General features: G+C 43.2%; 1 protein-coding gene across 1 annotated transcript in view; it reads left to right on the top strand.

The window, feature by feature from the left end:
* SCD5 (stearoyl-CoA desaturase 5) overlaps positions 1-27,819 on the top strand; it is a 134,173-nt gene that overhangs the window by 49,645 nt on the left and 56,709 nt on the right. Inside the window, exon 2 of the mRNA XM_041760272.1 lies at positions 22,348-22,478. Coding sequence (XP_041616206.1) covers positions 22,348-22,478 — 131 coding nt within the window. The remainder of the gene's footprint in view (positions 1-22,347; positions 22,479-27,819) is intronic.

Here is a 27,819-nt window from a genome sequence, read left to right as displayed (position 1 = left end):
TGAGCCCCAGAATAAAGAGACTCACATTTCCTTCCTCAGGTGTGCACAAAGTGCTTCATTAGCATGCCCACTTCCTGTAGAGGGGAGAAGGGGCAGGGCCCCCAGGTGAGTTTTCACCTGAGAAGTTGTCACAGACTTCTCAGGCTGCTGTTCCTAGATTCTTTTCCGCCCCTCTTCTTCCTATATTTTTCTTCCTTACCCCCACCACCTACAAATTAGAGAGCTTCAAGATAATAAGGTGACATTGATTGAGTGTGTGCTATGTGTCAGGCACGCTTATGTATAGTAACCTATTTAATCTTTACAACTGCCCTATGAGGTAGATGGGTATAGTTGTCTTCATTTTACAACCAAGGAAACAGGCCCCTTGTTAGTTGTCCAAGTTTACAGAATGGAAGAACCAAGCTTCAACCCCAAGTGATTGGCCCAAGTGCAGGCTCTTGGCCACTGAGCTGTACTGCCTCATGACAGTGAGCCAGGCCGAGCTTGCCCTTGCTCTGGGAGGAAGACACCAAAGCCAAGTGAGGAGTGAGGTGAAGGAGCAAGTGTGTGTGCGTGGCTGGGGGAGGGGGGTGTAGAGGCTGACCTGTCATTCTATCATTTACTCTGTGATTACACCAAGTTGCCTAACCCTCTGTTTCCAGTTTTCTCATTTCTAAAATTGCAAGAATATAAATGGTACTTAACTCCTCAGAGGGCTCTTGTGATGATTCAGTGTGTTACTAAAATCCTTAGAACAGTGGCTGGTGCAGAGTCACCGTGCTTAACCAACATCGACCATTGTCATTACCATCACCATTGTTTGTGTGGATGAGCCGGAACCACCGCCCTGACTGGTGGTGATGGTTAGAGTGTTTCTATCAAGTTCCAGGGGCCGCTGCCGCTGCTTCTTGTCCGGGAACCACACCGAGAACCACTGATAAAGAGGATCCAGAAACTCCCCCTTTCCCAGCGAATAGAGTTCCATTTCTCTTCCTGAGCTCTGTCCCTGGGGTCCTTGTACTTCCTGACTTGGCCTGGAGTGGGAGGGACCCTGGGAGAGGAGAGAAAAGAATCTTCCTTCTGAGAAGAGATCCTTCAAGCAAAGATGGAGATGAGGAAGGTAAATGAAGAAAGGAGGGAGAGAGACCCTAATTTACAACATTTATGGTTGGAATTGTAGAGTTTGTAAGAAGGGAAAACTAGAGGCACCTTGGTCTGATCCAGGGTGATGACAGCTCACCTTTTTCCAAATCAGAGTAGCCTGGTATACATGAGAAGAAGGTGGGAATTGTAGTCATGTTGCTACCAGGAAAGGGAAAGAGAGTGAGGAGTAGCTTGGCCGGTTTGGGGGCCTTATATCTGTGTGGCTCTGAGGTCTGACTTCTCTTCAGCTCACTCTATCTTGGTGGAGTGTGACAGCACTCCCCATGAGGGACTCCAGACTCTCATGGAACTGATCTGCCTGCAAGTACCTGGAAGGCTCTGCATGGGACACAGAACAGCTTTGAAAATAGGGCTTCCACTTCTAGGCTGCAAGGCCAGAGCTGGGATGTGACTCCAAGTCCAGGACCACGTGCCCCCCTGGATGTGTTCTGTGCCAGCTGTGCTGGCAGCTGCTCTGGGCTCTCACAGCCCCAAGCCCTGTCCTGGAGTGGCTCACAGCAAGTCTCATGGTGCTGAGGTTGAAAGTCTTTGAAAAAGTCACCTCTGGATTAGAACAAGGTCAAAGGAGGCAGCTGGTGCTTTCTCCAGTTGAGTGGCTCTGGGCTCACTCACAGGCCCTGCAGGCTCCTCAGAGTGACCCACTCCAGGCCTTGATCCACTCCAGGCCTCAGCCCAGCAGCTGCGTCCCACACCTTGGATTCCTGACGGAGGCAAAATAATTGCTGCTGCCAGCTACAACCAGCTGGCCAGCAAGAGAAGTCACCTAGAAGAAACCCGCTGTATCCTCCATACCCCATCCTGGATTTTGCACTCAAGAATGTAGGCTTGGTGGATCCTCTGCATATCAATCACAGAGCTGAAAATGAAACAAAAGGCTTGTAAAGCAGTGAGATATCTGGATGGGCTGAACATCCCAGGTTGGTAGTGGGTCTGGAGGCCTCCTTGCATCCCAGGCAGGAAGGTGAGACTTGCTTTGAGGAACCTTCCCTAGAAGTATTTCAGGAGAGAAAACAAGTCGTGTACAAAAAAGATGGTGGTATATTTAAAATTATTTCTCTCACACACATTCCTTCTGTCCTTCCCACTTCCGCTGATTCCAAGGAATATTTACTATTCCATTGGCAAAGTTTTCTTTACTTAGACCTGTCAGATGCACAGCTGTGTGCTGGTGCTCCTGGAGGTGGAGGGGCATCCAGAGCTGACTGCGGCTCTCAGGGAGCTCCCAGGGGACCTTGTCAGACAGGGCATAGATGCGAGGAAAGGTGCCTGTCCACGACCTTCAGTAGTCCTAACCCGGGGTTCAACAGCCACCTACCCAACCTCCAACTTGGCCCAATCTCCATGCTCCCCAAAATGGCTTTCTTGGTTGTCTTCAAGCAGCTGTCAGCTGCTGAGGTACAGCTCCTCCTCTCTTCCAGGAAACCCTCTTCCCAGGAAACCCTGCTTCACCTTTCCAGCCTCAAGCAAATCCCCCTGGCTCCTGAGCAGCAACTTGCTCATCTTCACAGAGTTGGCTGCTTATCACTCCTTTGGGATGGATACCTCTTGGTGGCTTGGATTCTTTAATTTCAGTATGGCAGTTTCAGTTTTCAGAAGCCCAAAGCTGTTTTTCCCACTTGCAGGGGCTGGTAAGATCTGGCTGACAGAGCTATGTCTCCCTTGGTCCTTCTCCAAGTACTTCTGTGCTTTCTCCCTTCCCTCTGCCTGGGAAATTCCCATTCACTCTCAAACACCCAGGTCAGAAACCACATCCTCTCTGCAGCCTCGTCACTCCTCCAGACAGAGGGACTTAGCTACTGCCTATAGCTTGTCATCATCATTTTGGTTTGCCATCTTAATCCTGGAGCCCTTAGGGTCTCACTCGCAGAGATGAAATCCCCCTCAGTATTGCTTTCCCCGGGCCAGAGCTTCCGGCACTGGTGGGCAAATTAGGTCCCCCGGGGTCCCCTCACATTTATGTTGTGCTAGGCAATACGGGTTTTGGCTTAAAAGACTGTTTCTCAGAGAAGCAAATTTTAGCTTGAGAGATGTGACCTTTGCAAGACCTTTTTTTTTTTTTTTTTTTTTTTGCAAGTGAAGTTTTTGGACTGTGGGGATGGAAACAATCTTCACTCTGGAAGTTGAAGCTTCTGTTCTACTGGTGAGAGGAGTGTCTTGAATATGGAAACGTGTTATAAATGGGAATAATAAATAGTGGTTCTCAACCTTGCCTACACTTTGTAATCACTTGGAGAGCTTTAAAAATATCACAGCTGGGGGTGGCTGGGCAGTCAGTGGAGCATCTGACTCTTAGTTTCAGCTCAAATCATGATCTCATGGGTGATGGGATTGAGCCCTGCTCAGCGGCAAGTCTACTTGGAGATTCTCTCCCTCTGCCTTTCCCCCTAGTTATGTGCCTGCTCTCTCTCTTTCTCTAAAATAAATAAATCTTTTAAAAGTAAAAAAAAAAAAAAAAAATCACGGCTGGGCCCCACCCGTAGGTCCTGATTTAACTGGTCTGAGGTGTAGCCTGGGCTCTAGGGAATTTTGAAAGGTCTCTAGGTGATTCTGATGTGCCACCCAGGTTGAGAACAGCTGCCAACCAAGCTACCTGGTGACTATCTGCAGGAAGAGGAGACCCTTAATTAGTATCTCTGGGGGACCTGCTATGCCAGGGAAGAATTGTGAGAATTAAAATATGTTCATTAAAAAATGGGGGAAAGGGACAGGTAGGCCGAACAAGACCTGCATAAATAAAATCAGGATGATTCTTCTTCTTCTTCTTCTTCTTCTTCTTCTTCTTCTTCTTTTGGTCTCTATACCCAATGTGGCGCTTGCACTTATGACCCAAAGAGCAAGAGTCCCATGCTCTACCCACTGAGCAAGCCAGGTGCCCCTGGGATGACGATTTAAATGCCCTCTTCGACTGGATTAGCTGAAGATGGAAAAGGTGCAGAGGAGTCAAAGGAGATAGATAGTTTTGCTCACTGAAAACATCAAGATGAAAAAAGGGAAGTGCAAGGGAAGCTGGACCTTCCCAGACATAAGACAACACCGGTTGGTAAGGGATTTACCTATAAAACCAGAACAGTTTTGACTGGCTGTCCATGGGGATGTCCAAGGGGCAGACAGGAAAACCCATTACTTCTCAAAAGAATCGAAAGGGAACCAAAGCCTGGAGCTGCCCCTGCCTCTGGGAAGTGAAAGAAAAACTATTCACAGAGGCCGGAGGTACATGGAGGGACAATATACCCTGATTTGGGAGAGACCATAACCCAGGGGTGAGGCCTGTGCCACAAAGAGAGTGAAGACAAATGCCTCAGAGCATTGGAAATATATTCTACCCCCCGGACCAGTGGCCAGGGTCCACAGCTCCAAAGGTGCCGTTCTCATTGTACTCTACATGGATGGCATCTCTTTGTGGAATATTCCAGAGACATTGCAGGTTGTACCTTTGGCAGTTGGGCAGCAGTTGGCCTTGTCCACTGCATGCCATGGTTATACCCAAATGCCCACATTTCATAGCAGAGCTTGGAGTTTCACTTGGATCTAAGGATGAGGAGTTCAGAATCTGATGGGCCTGCTTGATGGGGAAATCTCTCCCCCTTGGATGTGAGCCCGAGAGCCTAAAGATATGAGATGGGGTGAGCCTAACACACCCCTGTGTAATCTGTGATGACTGAAGAAAAATCGACCCCACTCCATTAGAAATGGGATAGTCTTGGGACACCTGGGTGGCTCAGTGGTTGAGCGTCTGCCTTTGGCTCAGGGCGTGATCCCAGAATGCCTGGATCGAGTCCTGCATCGGGCTCCCAGTGAGGAGCCCACTTCTCCCTCTGCTTATGTCTCTGCCTCTCTCTGTGTGTGTCTCTCATGAATAAATAAATAAAATCTTTAAGAAAAAAAAAAAAAAAAAGAAATGGGATAGTCTCCACCTTATAGGATAAACCTGGCAGCAATGATGGATGTCCTTCAGAACTTTACAAATGCAGTGGGAAAAGAAAAACTGTCCTTTTTTTCCTGGCCAATCAAACTTGATTTGCAGCAGCTCCTGGGGAAAGGAGCAGGATGAGGAGGGTTATGTATGTGACAGGAATGTGTGGAGAAGCATGGGCTTCATTCAGCTCAGTATTTCAAACTGCAGACTATAACCTATTAGTGGGTGTGAAACACTGTAGTCTGTGTTGTGACTGACATTAGAGTGTAAAAAAAATAGAAAGTATCAGTGCACTGCATAAGGTAAGGATTAAGGATGGTTTTATGAAAATTATATGTGTTCTGTTTGTGCGTTTTCTAGGTTGCAGTGTATACGATATTTTACTGCAAGTCTCTATTAAAAAACAAACTGAACAGCTGCTTCCTTAACAAGTGAAGTAGTAACTCCTCTTTTTTCTTTTTTGAGATTTGTTTATTTATTTGAGAAAAAGAGAGAGAGCACACAAGCTTGGGGGATGCGCAGAGAGAGAGAAGGAGAGAGAGAATCTCAAGTAGCCTCCCCCCCCCCCCCCCCCCCCCCCCCAGTGAGAAGCCCAATGTGGGGCTTGATCTTATAACTCCAAGATCATGGCCTGAACTAAAATCAGGAGTTGGTTGCTTAACTGAGCCACCCAGGCACCCCAGTAACTTGTCTTTGTCTTTCAATCTTGGGCTCCACATAACTGGTTTGCCCAGTTGGGAAAATCCTATTAGCCTTGTGATAAAATTCCAAGGTTGTTTTGTTTTGTTTTGTTTTTCATTACAAACATGCTGGTAACAGAAAGTAGTTGCTCCTGCCTCTGTTGAAGAGCCTTCAGGAAGGAGGCTGTCTCCACTTTACTGATGCAGGGCCTCCCGAGCCTCAGAAACATAGAGACCATCCAGGTTTTTCACTTCTTTTCTGTGACTCTCCTTGTCACTTGAATTTCTACTCCCCTTCGATTTGGGTCAAAATCAAGTGTTTCATAAGGTAGCATGTCTTAGAATTTTCATGGATGAGCAAAGGTGTCACAGTAACAAGTGGGGTGGGAGGGGAAGCATGCCTATGCCACCACCCAAAGCTGTCATTTTTGTTGGTTTGGAGAGACAAAAAGGTGCCATTGAGGTACAGGGAGTAGTTGATGGTGAAATGAGAATAAAACTCAGATTTTACCTTCAGGAAGTTTATGCTGGCTGACAGGAGTGAAAGCCTTCTTGGGGTTTGAATTGAATTGAAGTACTGGGTTTTATTTTAAATATCAAAAGCCTTTGCCCCTTGAGCCTCTTCAGCTCTGAGGAAAGCCTCTTAACACCATCTACCCTGCATGTGAAATAGAAACATCTATTTATTCGTAAAGCTCAGGGAAGTTATTTATTTCAAGCATTAAAATATTCCAAGTTCTTGACATAGATTACAGGAAATCTTTGGCCTCCTTATTGTGGAGCTATTCTGCCTTGATTTTCCTTTATTTGCTGTATTAAGCCTTTAAGAAATGGTTCTTGAATTTTTCCTGATTATTATCCTAGATACAAGGCATAACTTGAAATGTAAAGCAAGATGTGTCCACTGTTGTGTTTGTACGGCAAATAAAGGTAGTTACCTTTATTGTACTAGAAAAAATGCCCTGTGTGGTTCATTCAGAGGTGGTTACAGCGCAGGACAGGCTGGACGTGGGCTCCAGGGCCAGAAAGTCTGGCTTATCTTTCTGCTGCCCCTGGGGACTCCCACCGCCCCGTCCCAGCGACAGCGTTAGAAGGACATTGATCACCTGTGTACTGTGTGTCAGGCCCTTGACATTCCTCATCTTTAATCCCAGAAACAATCCCCATATTTGGTTTATTCTCTCTGTTTTACAGATGGGACAGAAGCAGAAGGGATCAGAGAAGAGCTAAACATAGCCACATGCATATTTTTTTTACTTTTTTTTTTTTTTTTTTTTTTTGTCTGACTTCATCTTTCCTGCTTATTTTAGGGCTTTTTTTTTTTTTTTTTTTTTTTTTTTTGTAGGCAGAGAGGAGAAGAATGTTTATATTTAACTGTAATCACTTTAGTATCATAAAGCCAGCACAAGGCAAGGTTTAACCCACATATTCTCCTGCTGGCCCTCTGTGCTCTGATCCTCAAGTTTGGTCTGTGTATTAATGTGTGATGTAAAGCTGATTTAGCTGATTTAGCACCTGTGTGTTAACTCTCAGTGACATTTGTTTTCCCCAAACGCTTAATTCGAACATTTTCAAACACAGGTGATATTTTTAAAGATTGTGTTTAATTATTTGGGGGGGGGCATGAGTTGGGGGAATTGGAGGGGAGGGGCAGAGGGAGAGGGAGAAGCAGACTCCCCACTGAGCGGAGGAGCCTGGTGTTTGGGCTCGATCCCAGGACCCTGAGATCATAACCCGAGCCAAGATGAAGGTAGACGCTCAACCGACTGAGCCACCCAGTTACCCCAAACACAGAGGATTTAAAAAAAATACTACAGTGGGCACCTGCATGTCTACTACTAGATTTAACAGTTATTAACATTTTACCGCATTAGTTCTACTTTTTATTTATTTATTTTTATTTTTTTAAAGATTTGATTTATTTATTCATGAGAGACACACACAAAGAGAGAGAGAGGCAGAGGGAGAAGCAGGTTCCATGCAGGGAGCCCGATGCAGGACTCGATCCCAGAACTCCAGGATCATGCCCTGGGCCAAAGGCAGGTGCTAAACTGCTGAGCCACCCAGGGATCCCTGTTCTACTTTTTAAAGATTTTATTTATTTGAGAGAGAGAGAGAGAGAAAGCATGAGCAGGGGTAGGGGCAGAGGAAGAAGCAGGCTCCCCCCTCTGCACAGGGAGTCCAATGTGGGGCTCCATCCTAGGACCTCAAATCATGACCTGAGCCGAAAGCAGACGCCAAATCAACTGAGCCACTGTATTTGTTTTAATCTATCTGTAATTTTTTTCTCAGTCATTTAAAAGTAAGTTGCAGATGTTATGGCCCTTTATCCCTAAATAATTCCACACACATCCCCTATGATTATTATCATAACTTACTAATAATCCATTATCTGGTTTATATTCAAATTTCTCCAGTTTTTGTTAAAATACCTTTTATAATAGGCTTTTTGGGAACCAGGATTCAGTCATGCTTACTGCATTGCATTTAAATTTTATTTGTGCTCACTGTCTTTAGAACAGACCTTCCACCTCTGACATTGACTTTTTGAAGAGACTAGGTCAGTTTTCAGTAGAACGTTTCACATTTTGGATTGTCTGATTGTTTCCTTTTTTTCCTCCTGTTTCTTGTAAACTGGGAGCATATTTATATTAAAGCTAAGCATATTTGGTGAGAATGCCTCAAGGGTGATGCTGTGTGCTTCATATTTATCACATCAACAGGCACCTGGTGCTGAGTTCTTCCATGGTTACTGACGCTGTTACATCTCTTGGTAAAGTGCCAGATTCCTCCATGCTAAAATGTGATTTCCCCCTTGACTGTTAGTAAACAATCTGGAGGATGCTGCTTTGACACCATAAGAATATCCTGCTTCCTGCTTCCTGGCAATCCTTTGACCTAATGACTTCAGCATGTTTGTTAGTTTGCAGGGGCTGCTGTCATGAGGTACCACAGATCTGGGGGCTTAACCGACAGGAATTGATTGGCTCACAGTTCTGGATGGTAGCAGCCTGAAATCAAGGCGTCGGCAGGGCTGTGAGGGCAGGCTCTGTTCCAGGCCGGCCCCTCTCTCCTTGGCTGGTAGATGGCAGTTAGCTCCAGTAGCAAGTGGCCATACAAGAAAGTGAGGTGGCCTGGTATTGTTACATCTTTCCATTTGTAAAGAGAAGCCAGAAATAGAGATTTTTTAATTTTTTAAATTGTTTCTTTTTCATTGTTGGCTCAGTTTAAAAAAAAAAAAAAATCCATGGGCTGATTGTGGCTAGAGGGCTGTCACTCTGAGGAGTTGGTTAGCCATGAGCCTCCCTGGGGAGAGATGCTGACCATGACCGTACTCAATACCTTGCAGAAAACCTGGTACATGGGAGATACTTAGACATGTTTGCTCAGAAACAAATAAATGGATAATTACATTTTGCTAAGGCAACCTATTAGAATTAGGTTGGATTTTAATCCAATTTTGGTTGCATCAAAACCAAGGAAGATCAGAAAACCAGGCCCTGGATTGTTCTGCAAAATTTAAAAATCTGCTTTGGGTTATTCACAGCAACTTACAGAGACTTGACAGGAATAAAAATGTGTGAAGAAAACCCTTGAAACTAGAGTTCATGAACTAGGTCAGGCTGTCTCAATGGTGCAGTCACTAACCAGACAATCAAAGGGGATTTCTTGGTATCTTGAGAGAATGCTGTATAATTAAATTTTTAATTTTTTTGTCCTACAAAAATGTAAGGCAGACACATTATTGTGGTAAAAAGAATCTTGCAAAGACTGTGTCTTGTCATTTTTCCCTTTGCGATCACTAAGTACACCTTACCACCAAACGTTTTTTATCTGTGTCTGGCCTGTGGCTGCTAGATGGGGAAGTTGGATCAAAATCCACTGTGTTCATGCTAAGCCCCAGGGAGGACATTTCTGTGGTCAGAAGAGAGTGTGAGGAGAATGAGGAGATCCTTGAGGAGAAATGGGGACAGAAAGCCTCCCAGGGGGCTTTCCATCGACTTACACTTTAATCACCAGCTCTTTTGACTCAGACACAAAGGCAACAGAGAGGTCCTGGGCTTCTTTTGCCAAAACTTTTCATCAGAATGCTCATCCAAAGCTCAGCCTTCTGAGAGTCTGGGTCTCCCAGTCTTCACGCTTCATTGCTGAGAAGGTGCCTGCTAACTCCGGCCCAAACTTCTGGGGCCTGGGCTCCAACCACTAGCTGCCTTGATCTCCTTACAGAAATTGCTTGTTAAAAAAAAAAGAGGGAAAGGAGGACCTGTAATAATTCAGATAATTTAGACAATGAGGGCAGAAATGATCCTTTTTTGCCACTTCCCCCAAATGGATAGTTTGGGTCATGATTTTAATCTTAGTCTTCCTTCAAGGCACCAACTTTTTTTTTAAAGGATTTATTTATTTATTTTTAGAGTGAGAGAAAGAGAGAATGAGGAGGGAAAGGGGCTGGGGGAGAGGTAGATAGAGAATCTTAAGCAGAGTCCACAAGCCCAACTCAGAGCTTGATCTCACGACCCTGAGATCAGGACCTGAGCCGAAATTAAGAGTCAGATGCTTAACTGACTGAGCCATCCAGGGGGCCTGAGGGACCAACATTTTTGACATTGTAGTTTCTCATTTATGTCCAGAGACATTCATGAGCATGTAATGTACGTAGCTATAGCAAAATGTACCTATGCACACCTCCCTCCCTCTCTCTCTCTCTCTGTCACACACACACACCTACTGCCCAAGAGAAAATTAGAACCAAATAATTAATGAAAAAGTAAATTCAGCATACCCATAGTGCAGTAAATTATTCTCTTTGGGCTCTGTTATCTCTAATTCTAATTTCAGTAGTTGTGTTTGATTTTGATTGGTTAACAGAGAGAGATGGATGATGGGAGTTATCCTGAATCATAAACTCTGAGTGAGTTTGCTTTTCCTAAATTCACCTCAGAGAACCTGGGAGGGCTGAGGAAAGGTAGGAAAAAGGGTCCCTGCTGGACCTGGTGCCCCCTTTCCCCCTGAAGGCCCTGCTTCCTGGTCACCCACCCTCAGTCTTGCAAAGGTTGCCTAGTGATAAGAATAATGGAGTTTTCAGTAATGTTTATTGAGATATTACTATTTGCTAACTCCCTTATGTACATTTTCATTTGTCTCAAAGTTATTCAAGATAGTGTTGTTTTTGGTTGATTTGTTTGCTTCACAGATAAGAGAACTGAGACTAAGAAAGAGTATGATGCCCCTGCCCACCCCCCACTCCCAGCTAGGAAATGGCAGGTGGGCGATATGGTTACCTGTGTGCCCCCTCACTTTCTGAAAGGAGCCTGCATCCTCCATGACTTATTCCAGTGAGGTCTGATTTCCTTGCCTAATTTTCCCTCATCCCCCAAGAGAACTTTGTGTCATTTGAGGGAGAGGAAGAGACTTTGAAGAAGAGAATAAGAAGACATAAGGGAAGCAGGAAGGTACACAGAATAGAGGAAAGATCCAAGTCAAAACTAGCTTGTGTTCTAGAACAGTTGTCTTTCAAGGATTTGCTTTGGTGTCATACTGAACAGATACTAACAGATAACAAAATAATACAGTAACTTTGATTTTTTTTAAAAAAGATTTTATTTATTTATTCATGAGAGACACAAAGAGAGAGAGACACCGGCAGAGGGAGAAGCAGGCTCCATGCAGGGAGCCCGACGTGGGACTCCATCCCTGGTCTCCAGGATCATGTCCTGGGCCGAAGGTGGCGCTAAACCACTGAGCCACCTGGGCTGCCCCAGTAACTTTGATTTTTGTTTGTTTTTTGCATTTTTAGTAAAATGTTAAGCAATTGACAACTCTGAATATAACTTTTCTTACGCTTGTGTGGCCACACTTACCAAATGCCAAACATTTTTAAAAGTGTACTGGAAGCAGAAGAGTACTGGTCTTTGACATTTTCTTAAGAACAGAAGAAAATAACTCTACCCTTCCCTTCCCCCAATCTTTCACTTTGGTCAACTTGTTTTACATATTTTCCTACAGGAGAAAGGTTGTCAACACCATTCCATGATGATTAAGAGCCCTTAACATTCTGTTCAACACATTTTTTTTTTTAAGTTGTCTCCACACCCAGCAGGGAGCCCAACACAGGGCTTGAACTCCTGAACCTGAGATCAAGACCTGAGCTGAGATTAGAAGTTGGATACTTAACAGACTGAGCCACCTAGATGCCCCATCTGTTTAACAAATTCTTATTTGATCAAGGGATATTTTTGCTTTAATGAGACCCTTTCCCACACCGAGGTATGAAGGTGGAACTGTAAGGCGTAAATGATCTTTATTTAGCCTTGGTTCTTTTAGCAGCTCAGTTCTTGTGTTTTTATATTATAGAACTGTTTTTGTGATGCTTTGAAGGCAGTCCTTGTCTCATCTTCTGAATTTTAAAATCTGCCTTAAGTACACTTTATCCACTCTGTACCTGGGAAAAGAAAACAAGCAGAAAAGAAGGAAGTCAGAATGAATGTAAGGCAGAGGGTGGGGAGATAAGACTTCTATCACTAAAAAAACCTTTTGCCTGAGTCACTAAGCCAAGAGAGAAGCCAGGTTTCCTTGGTCCTAAATGAGTCTCTGCAGCGATTGCCCTGGCCTTGTAACTCAACATGTGGTCCTCGCGACAGAGGCAGTGATGTGACCTGGTGGCTTGGTGGACACACAGCATCTCGGGCCCTACCCAGAGCTACCCAAGTTGTAGCTGCAGTTTTACTAGATCCTCAGGTGATTTGTGGGCACATTTGTTTGAGAAGCACTGTCTTTGTTCATCACTCCCGTAGTAGGCTGTGTCACAGGATCACTTGGAGGCCCTAGAGTTGCCTGGTTAGTGTAAGGCCCTAGAATATATGTAGAGAGTTTAAAGCTGCTTGGGCACCTGGGTGGCTCAGTGGTTGAGCATCTGCCTTTGGCTCGGGTCGTGATCCCAGGGTCCCGGGATCGAGTCCCGCCTCAGGTTTCTCACAGGGAGCCTGCTTCTCTCTCTGACTATGTCTCTGCCTCTCTCTGTGTGTCTCTCATGAATAAATAAATAAAATATAAATAAGTAAATAAGTAAGTAAGTAAGTAAGTAAATAAATAAATAAATAAATAAATAAATAAAGCTGCTCAAGTAATCTGCCGCAGCTATCGCCCAGTACCCCGCCCAGTACCCCGTATAGAGGCCAGCCTCCCAGGGCAGAGGGCAGCGTGAGAGGGGAGGGATGTCTGCAGTGGCACATGGAGAATTTCCAGCACAGCTTCTCCACCTTCAGCCTCTAGACTGTCTTCCACAGCGCTTTCACATCTGCCATTCTAAATCTGGTCATGGGAAATTCTTTCTGGGTACCTTACGGTGGTCACCATCAAATATACCCTATCTCTCCGCATCATATTTAAATCCCTTCTGATCAGGTCCCTGTCCAATCTTCTCATTTCATTTTACTCCCCCAACCACCTTCCCCCCAGAAGCCAAACCAAATCACTCGCCACTGCTTGCATACACAAAGCCTTCACAACTGTCCCCCCACATGCCTCTCCCCATGCCATCCCTCCTATCCTTCAGATACTTCCATAGTGCAGGTGCGTCTCCTTCACTGTTCCCATCACCCACGTGATGACACGTTCGGTATGCCTCTAGAGACGTGACGGAAGGGATAAGCTTTGTCTTGTCAGGACCTGGGCAAAAGCAGTTCGGACTGGGAATGGAGATGAGGGAAGAGGCACAGAAACCTGGTGGACTTAGGAGAGAGCGGGAAGTGAACAACTTCCTGCTATTAAGAGACAATCCTGCATAAAGCTTTGCTGGGAAGGGGAACAGGAAAATGGAATAGGATCTAGGTGGAGACGTGGGGTCGAAAGAAGTTCTTTAATGTTTTTAACATGAGGGAAATCATGTGGTTGCAGGTGGGTGGGAATCATATAGTGGGAGGGTATTGAGGACAGAGAGAGGAGAGGAGAGTTGCAGAGCAATGGGAGAGGATAGCAACGGGTAAGATGCACAAGGAGGGCCAGCCTTAAAGGGAGTATGGACTGGCCCTCTCTAGTCCTGGAGAAATCTAGGGTACACAGGCATGGATGCTGGAGGGTGGGGACAGGTGGTAGAGCCTGAGGAGGTTCTGCTATTCTCAATGTGGTAATTGCTGAAAATTATCACATACTGAAAAACAGGGCAAGAGAGCATCCACCATGGCTGCCTGACTTAGCCTGAGAGTCTGAAATGAGCCTTGTATACATGGAATGAGGTTCCAGAAGTAGCATTTGCTTAGAACTTTAGAGCACTCCAACTGGACCTAAGTGAAGGCAGGAAGGACACGTGAGGAAAACGTGCAGTGTATGTAAAATGCATGAAATATATTTTTTTCTCTCTTATTCCATCCTTATCTGTTCAATCTTCCTAGACGATGCAGGCGGTTGCTTAAAGATTCATGCCATGGGAAGAGAGAACATATCTTCTTGCAGCCCACGTACAGCACAAGGGAAGATGGTTTAGTGGAGGGAGGCAGGAATTGTAAAGAGAGGCTGGTGGTTATTGTGAGTATAGTAGAAGTTTGCAGGTTTCAACAGTAAAGAGAAACCCTTTGCTTTTCAGCAGGAGGTGAAAATGTTCCACTTTCGAGGGAATTCTTGAAATAGTACCTGGAAGGAAATTGTGTCAGACTCTCGAAACTTATAAACCCAAACCTTTAAAGGGCATTTGTAATGATATGTGATATGTGCTTACTGCTCCCCAGGCATGGCTTGCATTTTGCATGCTTACCTCCCTTAATCTTTATAACAGGTTTGTCATAAAGCAGGTACTATTTCCCCCACTTTATGAGTGAAGAAACCAAGATTTAGAGATTGTCAAGCTAATAAGTGATAGGCCAGGGATTCAATCCCAGGTTCATTTCAACCATTATGCTGTGATGACAATCATATATAAATATGTGTATCTGTATCTTTTTTTAAAAAAAGATTTTATTTATTTATTCATGAGAGACACATAGAGATAAGCAGAGACATAAGCAGAGGGAGAAGCAGGCTCCATGCAGGGAGCCCGATGTGGGACTTGATGAATTTGCCTCTTCTAGGTACCTTGTGTAAGTGGTATCATACTATACTTGTCCTTTCGTGTCTGGTTGATTTCACTTAGCATAATGTTTTCAAAGTTCATCCATGTTCTGTAGCATGGGTCAGAATTCTATTCCACTGGATGGTCAATTAACATTCCATTGTATGTACATCACATTTCGTACATCCATCCATCTGTTCATAAACATTTAGGGTGTTTTCACCCTTTGACTATGTGAATGATGCTGCAATTAAAATGAATGAACAAGTATTTGTTTGAGTCCTTGCTTTCAATTCTTTGGGTGTATATACCCAGAAGTAGAATTGCTGGATCATATGGTAATTCTATGTTTAACTTTTTGAGGAACCACCAAACTTTGCCATGGTGGCTGCATCATTTTTCACTCCCACTATCAATTCATAAGGGTTCCAATTTCTCCACATCCATGCCAACATTTGTTATTTTCTGTTTTTGTTTTGTTCTAGTAGCACTCGGAGTGGGTGTAAGGTGGTCAGATACAGGTTTTTCATCAGCTCTCCTTCTCCAGCCCAGGTCTTTTCACACGTGGGTCCCTCTGCCTGAATCTTGCCTCCTCCTCCTCCTTTAGGGGTTAGCTTAATTCTCACTCCCACTAATTTAGTTTAGCCCCCCAAACTAAATTATCCCCCTTTTATTTATTTATTTTTTTAGCAATCTCTACACCCAGTGTCGGGCTTGGTCTCATGATCCTGAGATCAAGAGTTACACGTTCTTCCAACTGAGCCAGCCAGATGCCCCTAAATTATCCCCCTTTTAATCTCTCTTATATTATTCTGTTTGTCTCCTCTGCAGCACTTGCTGTAATTTATAATTATATAGTAAGTAATTTACTTTTCAAACTCCTATCAACTCAGAGACCAAGACCCATGTTCACATGGTCAACTTGCAGACCCAGTGCTAAGCTGAGTGTATGGTCTATAATAAGAGCTCAATAAACTATCTCATGAATCCTTGGGTTGTCTGGTGCTCCCAAGGCAAGCTGCGGCTGAATTGAATGCAGAATGATGGTGATGGCATTCTTGGAAGTGAACTTGCCAGTTGGTGAACTTTGCCAAAGGCAAAACAGAAAACAAGGGTCTTGACTTCCAGCTTATGTTTTGAGCTGACTAAAAGGACATGATACATTTAGGCTCCTCCCATTAGAATTAAGGCAACCCCAAGAGGTCAAGCAGCCTGCAGGGATATTATTGAGTGTGGGCTCTTCCTGCCTTAGATTGCAACCTGGTTGCATCACTTCCCATCAAATTGCCTTCATATGTAAAATGGAGATCATATTACCCACCCCCTAGACTTGAAGTGAGTATTCTAAGAGTTACTATGTATAAATTGTTTATTTTTCTCAAGATTTATTTATTTGAGAGGGAGGGAGAGAACATGATGGGGGGGGGGGCAGAGGGAGAAGGAAGAGAGAATCTCAAGCCGACTCTGCCAAGCGAGAAGCCAGACAGGACTCAGTCCCATGACCCAAGAGATCATGACCTGAGCCAAAATCATGAGTCAGATGCTTAACCAACTGAGCCACTCAGGCTCATCTGTATAAATTGTTTAGAATAGGGCCTGGCACATAGAGAGTTCTTGGTCAATAGTAGCTATCATTATTATCTAGTAGCTTTCACTCTGGTGCTAGAGGGAAATAGACAATACACACAGTTACAGACTTCTGCCAATTGCTTCTGTCTGGTGCTCACGGATGGATCTCGAAGGGAGCTGTCCGTCTCTCCCTCTGATCAGGTTCAGAATTAAGGGAGTTTAAATTTTTGGTCCTTAACATCTCTCCAGGACTGTTCTCTGGTTGTATGGTCCAGAGGGTTTCACTATAATAATTCTCTAAACATTGCTCCAGTTGAGGACTCAGAATAGATGGGAGGCTCTGCCTTCCGTCTTGAAAACCAAAGGGACTCTGGATTCTTCCTCTTTTGTTGCTGGCAGTAAGAGCTGGGCTTGTGATCCACACATGGACAAATCAGTGCTTCTTCTTTGGAATCTTGGGCCTTGACAGATTCAGGCATAGGCGAAGGGTCAAATGAGACTCTTTTTGGCAGCCATGGAAGACTTAAGGGACCACAGTATGACATGAGTGTCCAGTGGTGCCAAGTATCCAGGGGGTGATGATGCCTATGGTGGCATCCTAGGCAAGTGGTTGATTTTTGTCTGTTTTGTTCTGTTTTGTTTTGTGACATGTCTATTTTATTTTACATTGAGAAAATATACATAATAACAAAGTCTAATAGGAATAATGACTACTTTATTGAGTCATAACTCATTACAATTCATCTATTTGACATATATAATTCATTGGTTTTTAGTATATTCGTGGAATTGTACAAACATTACCAAAATCAGTTCTAGAATATTTTTATCACCCTTCACACCAAATCTTTGTACCTGTTAGCAGTCACTTCCCACTCCCCTTCCTGCTCTCCCATCCCCTTGCAACACATATCTACTTTCTGTACCTAGAGATAGCAAACTCTTCTTAAACCAAGACTCTAACTATACCTTCCTTCCCTTAAGGGTAAAGTTCCTCCTTAGGTCTTGCATTTGTTAACTATTGCTGAAGAACAAATTAACCCAAAATTTAGCAGCTTAAGGCAATATACACTTATTTTCTCACAGTTTTTGTGAAGTAGGAATGCAGGTACTACTGGACCTGGGTCCTCAGCTCTAGGATCTCTCACAAGGCAGCAGTGTTGGCCTGGGCTGCTTTTTTTTTTTTTTTTATAATCAATTTATTTTTTTGTTCAATTTGCCAACTTACAGAATAACACCCAGTGCTCATCCTGTCAAGTGCCCCCCTCAGTGCCCGTCACCCATTCACCCCACCCCCCTCCCTCCTCCCCTTCCACCACCCCTAGTTCGTTTCCCAGAATTAGGACTCTTTATGTTCTGTCTCCCTTTCTGATATTTCCCACACATTTCTTCTCCCTTCCCTTATATTCCCTTTCACTATTATTTATATTCCCCAAATGAATGAGAACATACACTGTTTGTCCTTCTCCGATTGACTTATTTCACTCAGCATAATACCCTCCAGTTCCATCCACGTTGAAGCAAATGGTGGGTAATTGTCGTTTCTAATGGCTGAGTAATATTCCATTGTATACATAAACCACATCTTCTTTATCCATCATCTTTCGATGGACACCGAGGCTCCTTCCACAGTTTGGCTATTGTGGCCATTGCTGCTAGAAACATCGGGGTGCAGGTGTCCCGGCATTTCATTGCATCTGAATCTTTGGGGTAAATCCCCGACAGTGCAATTGCTGGGTCGTAGGGCAGGTCTATTTTTAACTCTTTGAGGAACCTCCACACAGTTTTCCAGAGTGGCTGCACCAGTTCACATTCCCACCAACAGTGTAAGAGGGTTCCCTTTTCTCCGCATCTTCTCCAACATTTGTGGTTTCCTGCCTTGTTAATTTTCCCCATTCTCACTGGTGTGAGGTGGTATCTCATTGTGGTTTTGATTTGTATTTCCCTGATGGCAAGTGATGCAGAGCATTTTCTCATGTGCATGTTGGCCATGTCTATGTCTTCCTCTGTGAGATTTCTATTCATCTCTTTTGCACATTTCATGATTGGATTGTTTGTTTCTTGGGTATTGAGTTTAATAAGTTCTTTATAGACCTTGGAAACTAGCCCTTTATCTGATATGTCATTTGCAAATATCTTCTCCCATTCTGTAGGTTGTCTGTTAGTTTTGTTGATTGTATCCTTTGCTGTGCAAAAGCTTCTTATCTTGATGAAGTCCCAATAGTTCATTTTTGCTTTTGTTTCTTTTGCCTTCGTGGATGTATCTTGCAAGAAGTTACTGTGGCTGAGTTCAAAAAGGGTGTTGCCTGTGTTCTCCTCTAGGAGTTTGATGGACTCTTGCCTCACATTTAGATCTTTCATCCATTTTGAGTTTGTCTTTGTGTATGGTGCAAGAGAGTGGTCTAGTTTCATTCTTCTGCATGTGGATGTCCAATTTTCCCAGCACCATTTATTGAAGAGACTGTCTTTCTTCCAATGGATAGTCTTTCCTCCTTTATCGAATATTAGTTGACCATAAAGTTCAGGGTCCACTTCTGGGTTCTCTATTCTGTTCCATTGATCTATGTGTCTGTTTTTGTGCCAGTACCACACTGTCTTGATGACCACAGTTTTGTAGTACAACCTGAAATCTGGCATTGGGATGCCCCAGATATGGTTTTCTTTTTAAAAATTCCCCTGGCTATTTGGAGTCTTTTCTGATTCCACTCTGTTGAGTTCTGTTCTAACTCTCTGAAGAAAGTCCATGGTATTTTGATAGGGATCGCATTAAACGTGTAAATTGCCCTGGGTAACATTGACATTTTCACAATATTAATTCTGCCAATCCATGAGCATGGAATATATTTCCATCTCTTTGTGTCTTCCTCAATTTCTTTCAGAAGTGTTCTATAGTTTTTAGGGTATAGATCCTTTACCTCTTTGGTTAGGTTTATTCCTAAGTATCTTATGCTTTTGGGTACAATTGTAAATGGGATTGACTCCTTAATTTCTCTTTCTTCAGTCTCATTGTTAGTGTATAGAAATGCCACTGATTTCTGGGCATTGATTTTGTATCCTGCCACGCTGCCAGTGGGCTGCTGTCTTATCTGAAAGCTTAACTAGGGAAGGATCTGCTTCCTATCCAAATAGGAAAACTGAGTCCTATTAATAGAACAGCCTCATACTCGGGGATCCCTGGGTGGCGCAGCCTTTGGCCCAGGGCGCGATCCTGGAGACCCGGGATCGAATCCCACATCAGGCTCCCGGTGCATGGAGCCTGCTTCTCCCTCCGCCTGTGTCTCTGCCCCTCTCTCTCTCTCTGTGACTATCATAAAAAATAAATAAATAAATAAATAAATAAAAATTAAAAAAAAAAAAAAACAGCCTCATACTCAGGCCAGGGTTTTTGTAGTTTGTTCTCATTTGGACGATGGCTAGAAGGTTGCTTTCTTCCTTAAAGATTCTACAGAATTTTAGTAGCAGAAACCCAGAGCAAACTAACTTCAGCAAGAAAAGGGATGTTGAAAAAAAAAGAAAAGAAAAGAAAAGAAAAGGGAATTTGCTGGCTCACATAACTAGGAGAAGTACCATGTGGCTCACAGGATTAAAGGAGCTGTAGAACTATAGGGGCTACAACCAGTGGCTCAGAGCAGGGAGCTCTCCTTCTAGGTCTTCTTGGCATCACCACCATCTTCATGCCTCTCACTTTCTTGGTCTCATTCTCTACTGCTGTAATCATACCTTGGTATGTGACCTTTAGTCTTTGAGCCAGAAGAGAGAGGATTGGGTAGGTGTTTACTCCCAGAGCTAAGAAGATGGAATACTACACTAGGCCATCTGTGGATTACATGGCCACATTCCTGTTGCTGGAAGAAGGACCATGAAAAATCAACAGCCTCTATTGTCCATGGCAGACCAACTATGTAAGTGACTCCTGAAATACTGGAGATCCCAAATAGGATAAGATGATGCCATCATCTATGATAAGGCCCTGTCTGGAAACTATGAATTGAACAGATTTTTTTTTTTGCCAATGTTTTTTATGAGTCTTGGGATTTATTTTATTTTAGCCAAGGTCCAGTGTCTTAATCTGCTGGAAAAATAGGGTCACGCTGAGTTTTTCCATTACAGATTTCACTTGTTCCATGACTCCTTGACAGTTGGGAAAAAAATTTTTGGTAGAGACATAAAAGCCAGGGATGACATGGAAAAAAGCTATGCATTTCATAGTCTTATGACCAAAGTTAAATTATAATAACGAAAGAGACCAGAGCTTTTTATATACTGTTACTTTCTGTGATTTATGAGCAGATTGTTTTTTAACATCTCAAGTACGGAATGATTTGTCAAGTTCATGAAAACCACATGTATTCAGAGACTCATTAATTTTAGTACCAGAGGCAGGTCTTGCTTTTAGACCCATATAAATATGGATTGAGATCAAGATCTGTCAGACTTGACTTTTGGGAGCTGTAATATGGTTCTCCCCTAAATATATATATTGACACCGCAGTTACCCTAGTGATTCTTCTAAAGAAGTGCTATAGTGAGCTCTCTAAAAACTCATTCTGTCCTGGTACAATTCACAATTGTTCAGGGATGTACTCACAGCTGATCACTTGTTCTTTGCCAGTTCTTTCTTGAGGGCCCTGTATGTTCTAAGTGCTAGAAGCAATAGTGCAAGATAATCTGCCTGAGCCTGCCTACTTAGAGCTTGGTTTTGAGTTCTCCCCCTAAGTAAGGAAGCAGCTCACTTTTAAATTTAGATTAGGACCCAATATTAAGGATGATAGTGGGGTATAGAGAAGTACAGATAAAACCTACCTGGTATCACCCAGAGGCATAGTGGTTAGGAACTCAATTCTTGGTTCTGACACACTAGAGTTTGGCTCTTAGCAAAGACACCTCCTAGCTTTGTGACACTGGGAAATTAGTTAACTTCTTTAAGCCTTGATTTTCTCATCTGTAAAATGGGGCTAATAATAATAATCTAAACCCTATATGATTGTTTGAAGTGTTTTTAATAAGGTAATCCAAGCAAGACATTTAGCATTATGTGAGCATATTGCTGTTAAAACACTATAGCAGTTGTAATAATCTCAGGAATCGTAATTTTTTTGGGTGGTCCCTGTGTATCTCCTTTACACCATATTTTATAACCTCTCCCAAGTCTTCATACAAAGAGCAACCCACTGGCACCACGTAGGGGGCAGCATGGGGTCTTTGGCAGAGACCAGGCTGACTTGGGTTTATATACAGGATTTAACTCACAGAGTTCCAATTTCTCAACTGCAAAGTGAGCTAATACTACCTGCTCTGAGGCTTAAAAATAATATATTTAAGTGTTGGCAGATAATAAGCTCCACTTAGAGTGGGTTTAAAAATTTCACCACCTGGCCATCTTTGCCATCCCAGGTCATAGTGATGGTGTAAGTGGGGATCTTGAGGAGGCAAATCTCAGTTGTCTCTGCCATCAGTTTTATTTTCATTCTTACTGGTCCTGAGCCACACTTCACTGCTTTTAGGTCTGGTCTCATTTCGTTCAAACCAAGGCCTATGGAGCCATGATAAGGGCACTGCCTTTTAGAAATATGGCCTTCGTATAACACTCTTCCTGGCGTGGGTGCCAGCGACAGGCAGCACAGAGATCAATCTCAGCTCCACAGAGTGGGCATGTAAGACTGAGTGACAAATACACACTAATGTGATTATGACTTTGCATCAAAACTGTCATGGAGCATTAGCAAATAAAAGATTTGTTCGATAGAGAAAAAATGACATTCAAAGGTCAAAGTTCCTTGAGGAAAGTTCTCTCCACATCTGCCTGGTATGGGAAAGCTGCAAATCAACAAAAAGGCTGCATTTCCCCCAAGTTATCAATTCTTCCTTCACATTGCAGATTCTTCTCCTCCCACCGTTTCCCATGGGTCCCTATGCAGAAAAGAAAAAAAGCATGGGGGATGTGTCGAAGCTTGGAGACATTTGTTGACATTCTCCCTACTTGTGTCTTGCAGCCTACTTCTGCTTCCTCCTGACTGCTCTGGGCGTCACAGCTGGTGCCCATCGCCTGTGGAGCCACAGATCCTACAAGGCCAAGCTGCCTCTGAGGATATTCCTGGCTGCTGCCAACTCCATGGCTTTCCAGGTGGAGATGGAGGGTCCTGTCTGCCTTAGGGCCCCAGCACAGAGGGCACCACAGGAGAAGGCATAGACCTGCCCCCTGTGGGGCAGTCATTCCTCCAGCCCCATGCCTGCCTCACTGCTCAGGTTCCCAAGCATCTGTGTGTTTGTCTCCTTATAGCTTTAGATATGGTAAAATGTCCCCTCGGGGCTTTGCATCCTTAGGAATACTAAACCCCTTAGGATGAGGGAGATACCTCCACCCAAAGCCCATGCCCTGAAACCCTCCACATTTGTCCGTCTCTAACCGGGTCCAAGTTCTGTGCTGAGCATGCTCTCTGCACATTGCATTTGACCCTCACGTAACCCCATGAACTCAGTGTTATATATGTCCTCGTTTTACAAGTGAGGGACCAAAGTTTAATGACATTAAAGAACTTGACAGATTATATGGCTAAAAGTGATACATCCAGGATAGGCAAATGTAGGTATGACTCTAAAGCCACTGTTCCTAGAAAACATCCCTGAGGTCACCCTATAAGTTTGTGGTAGAGAGAGGTCTATTGAATATGGTCCTGGATCATTAGCTCTACTTGATGTTATATTATTATGTAAGCATTTGGTTTGTTCACCTTTATATCCTCATTCCTAAAACTCCATTAGCACACAATAGTGTTGGCTCGAGTATAATGCATATATGAATGAAATTTTAAATACAAAATATTTTAAACTCAAAAAAAATATGATGCTGGAAGACAGGATTTGAGTCTCACTCTGATGATTGCTGGCTGCTGTGAATTACTTACTCATTTCCAGTTTCTTCATATGTAAAAATCAGAATATGACTTCTCTCCCAGAGTTGTTATAAAATCATTGAAAATTGCAGGGAACTCTAAAAGTGTAACAGAGGATCATTGCTGCGCTAGGACTGGGCCAAACCCGTTAGGACTATTCCAATAGTAGAACATTCCCAGCCACCTTTGGGACTTTCTGAGCTGCTGGAGTTTGAGTTGATTATGGATTTCTGTTTTCCTAGTTCCTCATCTGATCCAGGTAAGGTGGGTGGGAACAACTTACCTTCAAAGTTTCTGCTGAGACATGAATGCAGATAATTCTGGGCCCCATGCATTTTCACTCATCGGGAAGAGATGGCAATTCTCAAAACTGCTTCAGGGTCCAGGGAAGCAGGCAACCCCAGAGCCTGTCTGTGACCTTCAGATGTGCAAGTCACGTGGCCACCTCTGCAGGGGGCCTCCCACCCCTACAAGATGGCCTGACCCTGAGTGTTTCCTCAAGTTGTTCGTATGTCTAAGGATTATTTCCCTGTTTTCCTCCCATAGTTTGAGCCTTTACGAGGCACATGGGCTGTAACACAATAGATTGCTCAGGGAACACAGTTCATATAATGGATATCTACTGGTTATAATTCAAGCACAATTGGGAATTAGTACCAGGGTTCTAGGGAAAAAGCTATTGTGCACAAAGGAGTAGCTGGCAGCTACTTGGTTGTATGTTCTTTTCTTCACCGTTGGTAGTACAAGTGAGAGCATAGTTTATTTTGACTTCAACAATCTTAGTTCAATTCTGTGCTTTGTTTATCACAACAATGAGTTATGATAATGATAATTTTTTTTTAATCTTTATTTATTTATGATAGTCATACAGAGAGAAAGAGAGAGGCAGAGACACAGGCGGAGGGAGAAGCAGGCTCCATGCGCCGGGAGCCTGATGTGGGATTCGATCCCGGGTCTCCAGGATCGCGCCCTGGGCCAAAGGCAGGCGCCAAACCGCTGCGCCACCCAGGGATCCCGATAATGATAATTTAGAAACTCTTTTGACTTGGGTCTTGAATGCTATTTAGGACTTAACTTGGTAATTTTCATGTGTTTTGTTTGAGCAATTTTTTATTTCTAGCCTTCAAGTACTCACTTTTGATGTGGTTTTAAAGCACCTCTATTATTAATTTTTTTCCCCACATAAGTAACTTGCAATTGAGAACATAAAATACTTCTCTTTTCCCCATGAAACTATTTATTTACAACTCAATTTCTGATAAGCTAAGTTTCCTTAACATAGTATCACATAGCAGAACATCACACTGTGATTTTAACTTTACTCTGGGGAGATAGTACATCACAGAGGGAAGTACCCAGGTCCTGGAATAAATTCTTGGCTTTGCCATTTGCCAGATGTGGGTCTTTGTGCAAGCCTCTCTTCCCTTATATGCAAAGGCAGGGGGGGAAAGTAATATTTACCTCACAGGATTGCTAGAAAGATGATATCATGAATAAAAAGTGCCCAACTTATAGCTATACTCGGTAAATACTGTTCCCCTTCTTCTTTATGAGAATCAGCATACTGTCTTATTCATTTTTGTGTTTTGGTCCCTATCATGTAGAAGGCTTACTCAATGACAGCTTGCTAAAAAAATGAGAAATGAATGAATGATTTTAAAAAGTATTTTTAGAAATCAACAAATTTGAATGATGCATACTTTGTCCAGGCCCACATGTATGCTGGAATTTTTTTCATCCATTTAACAAATGTTTACAGAGCACCTACTCTATGCCAAGCACTGAGCTAGGCACAGTGGGCGTAATGATTAGCAAACATAGTCACGATCCTTGCCTTCATACAGCCTTCCATCTAGTGGAATATTAGAATTCTTACAGTTTTCCATTGGAAATGTCAGTACTTCATGGGTCTGAGGTTTATAACCGTGTCACTTAGAACTAGGTGAGAGGTTCGAGACCCCAGGTGGCTCAGTTGGTTAGGCATCTGCCTTTGGCTCAGATCATGATCCCAGGGTCCTGGGGTAGTCCCATATCAGACTTTCTGCTTGGCAGGTAGCCTGCTTCTCCTTCTCTCTCTCTGCCCCTACTTGTGTTCTCTCTCTGTGTCAAATAAATAAATAAAATCTTGAAGAAGAAGAAGAAGAAGAAGAAGAAGAAGAAGAAGAAGAAGAAGAAGAAGAAGAAGAAGAAGAAAAAGAAAAAGAAGAACTAGATGAGGGTGTGTAAGATTAGCATTGGGCCAGCTTCCATACAGTGCATATCTGTGTCAGTGGGACAGAATACGGTCGATCCCGACCACTTAACCCTGGAGAGAGAACAACCTGGGAAAGTAAAAATGTGCTGTGATCTGTCCATCTAGGGTGCTGACCTGCAACCTTGATTTAATGCAGAGTCATTGATTTAGTTTCCTTTTGATGTCCTCGTGGGTTTTTAAAGGTAACTTCAAGGATTCTCCTGTGCTTTCTTCGATCAGAGTGGTCATGCCTCTGGCCAAAATGGACAGTCAATGCCATGGTTCTGTATTTGAAGATGAGCAGGGCTTTTGCTGGAAGCTGAATGAGATCTTCAAGAACAATTTACTTAACACAGAAACTTAAACATTTGAAATTCTCTCTTCTGTTTCTTCTGCAAAGGATGTATGTACATGGGGCAGGGGTAATAGTGGGAAAGGTGGAAGTTTAGTCTGAAAAGATGACGATGAGCCAGGAATGCAAGACAAGGAGCTCTGGTAATCCTCTGTCCCTTATATTCAGCAGAGACTCCCTGAGGAACTCAGGCCCATTCTCCTTCCTGATCAGTAGGATATAATTCAACCTAAATATGATTTGCAAATTCCTTCTCATTTTCTGCTAGTCAAATATAGACCCAAGTGAGATATTCCTGCCATCCAGTAGTCTCCAAGAGTTCAGTTTTTGCAAGCAGTAGCCAGACTTTGGGTTTGTGTTTTCATACTCATGCACACACCCCTTCTGGCTACAGGTAGGTCTCTCATGAACTCAGTCCAAAAGCACCTGATAGATGCTGCAATTTCCTCTCTGCCTGCCCAGATTTCTCATCAGATCCTAGTACAAAGGCTTTGTATTTTGAACTGGAAGAGAGGTTAAGGGATTTGGTCTAAATCCTCTTATTTTGCAATAAAGGGCAAGGAGAAGGGTAATGAGAGGCCCAGAGAATGTCAGTGACTTGTGAAAGGTCACACAGCTGGTGGGTGGATAGACCAGACTGCATCCTGTCTCCTGACCCTCAGGCCAGGGAGCCTTAGGCTCACCCATGGATGTTCTTGGGTGATGGCCAACAATGTGATCAGTGAACAGCTCATAGTTGGCTCTTGTTTTTATTTTGTTTTGTTTTAATCCACTGTGACATCCTGTCTTTTATTTTTTATTTTTAAGATTTTATTTATTTATTCATTAGAGACACACACACACACAGAGAGAGAGAGAGAGAGAGAGAGAGAGAGAGAAGAGAAAGAGAGAGAGGCAGAGACACAAGCTGTGGGAGAAGCAGGCTCCATGCAGGGAGCCCAACGTGAGACTCGATCCCAGGTCTCCACAATCACGCTCTGAGCTGAAGGCAGGCACTAAACCACTGAGCCACCCAGGGATCCCCGACATCCTGTCTTTTAATTGGTGTGTTTAAACTATTTACACTTAAAATGATTAGTGATGTAGTTGGATTAATATCCACCATGTTTCTGTTTGGATTAATATCCACCATGTTTCTGTTTGCTATTCATTGACTTTGTTCTTTGTACCTTTTTTGTCTTCCCTGGTTTTAACTGGTCATTTACATGATTCTATTTTCTCTCCCCTTTTAGCATATCAACTATACTTCTTTACAATTGTGTAGTGGTTGCTCTAGAGTTTGTAATATACATTTAGAACTAATCCAAATCCACTTTCAAATAACATTATAGCACTTCCCAGTACTACAGCAACCTTGTAACAGAGCATTCCCAATTCCTCCTCCCTGCCCCCTAGGACATCCCTGTCATTAAGCTGTGATCACCAAATACATTGTTGCTATTATTATTTCAAACAAACTACCACCTGTTAGATCGATTAAGAATAAGAAAAATTGAAGGGGGCACCTGGGTGACTCAGTCTGTTAAGTGTCTGACTCTTGGTTTTGGCTCAGGTTATGATCTCAGGGATGAGAGATTGAGAACTGGGTCAGGCTCCATGCTCCATGCAGAGTCTGCTTGAGATTCTCTGCCTCTGCCTCTCTTCTCCTTCTCCCCCCACAGTTCATGCATGCGCATGCTGGCATTCTCTCTCAAATAAATAAAGTCTCTAAAAAAAAAAAAAAAAAAGAATAAAAATTGAAGGTTTTATTTTACTTTCATTTATCATTCTCTAAAGCTCTTCTTTATGTAGACCTGGGTTTCTAACAATTCCCATTTTCCTTCTCTCTAAAAACTATCATTTCTTGCAAGGCAGATCTATTGGTAACAAATTTCCTTTAGTTTTTGTTTTTCTGAGAGTCTTTATTTCTCTTTCACTTTTGGTAAATAACTTTGTTGGGTGTGGAATTCTACGTTTTGAGGGTTTTCTTTCAGCACATTAAATAATT

This window comes from Vulpes lagopus, chromosome 6 (assembly GCF_018345385.1).
Source record: "Vulpes lagopus strain Blue_001 chromosome 6, ASM1834538v1, whole genome shotgun sequence".
Taxonomy (NCBI): domain Eukaryota; kingdom Metazoa; phylum Chordata; class Mammalia; order Carnivora; family Canidae; genus Vulpes; species Vulpes lagopus.
Note: the sequence above shows the minus strand (reverse complement) of the source record. Positions and strands in the feature narration are given on the sequence as shown.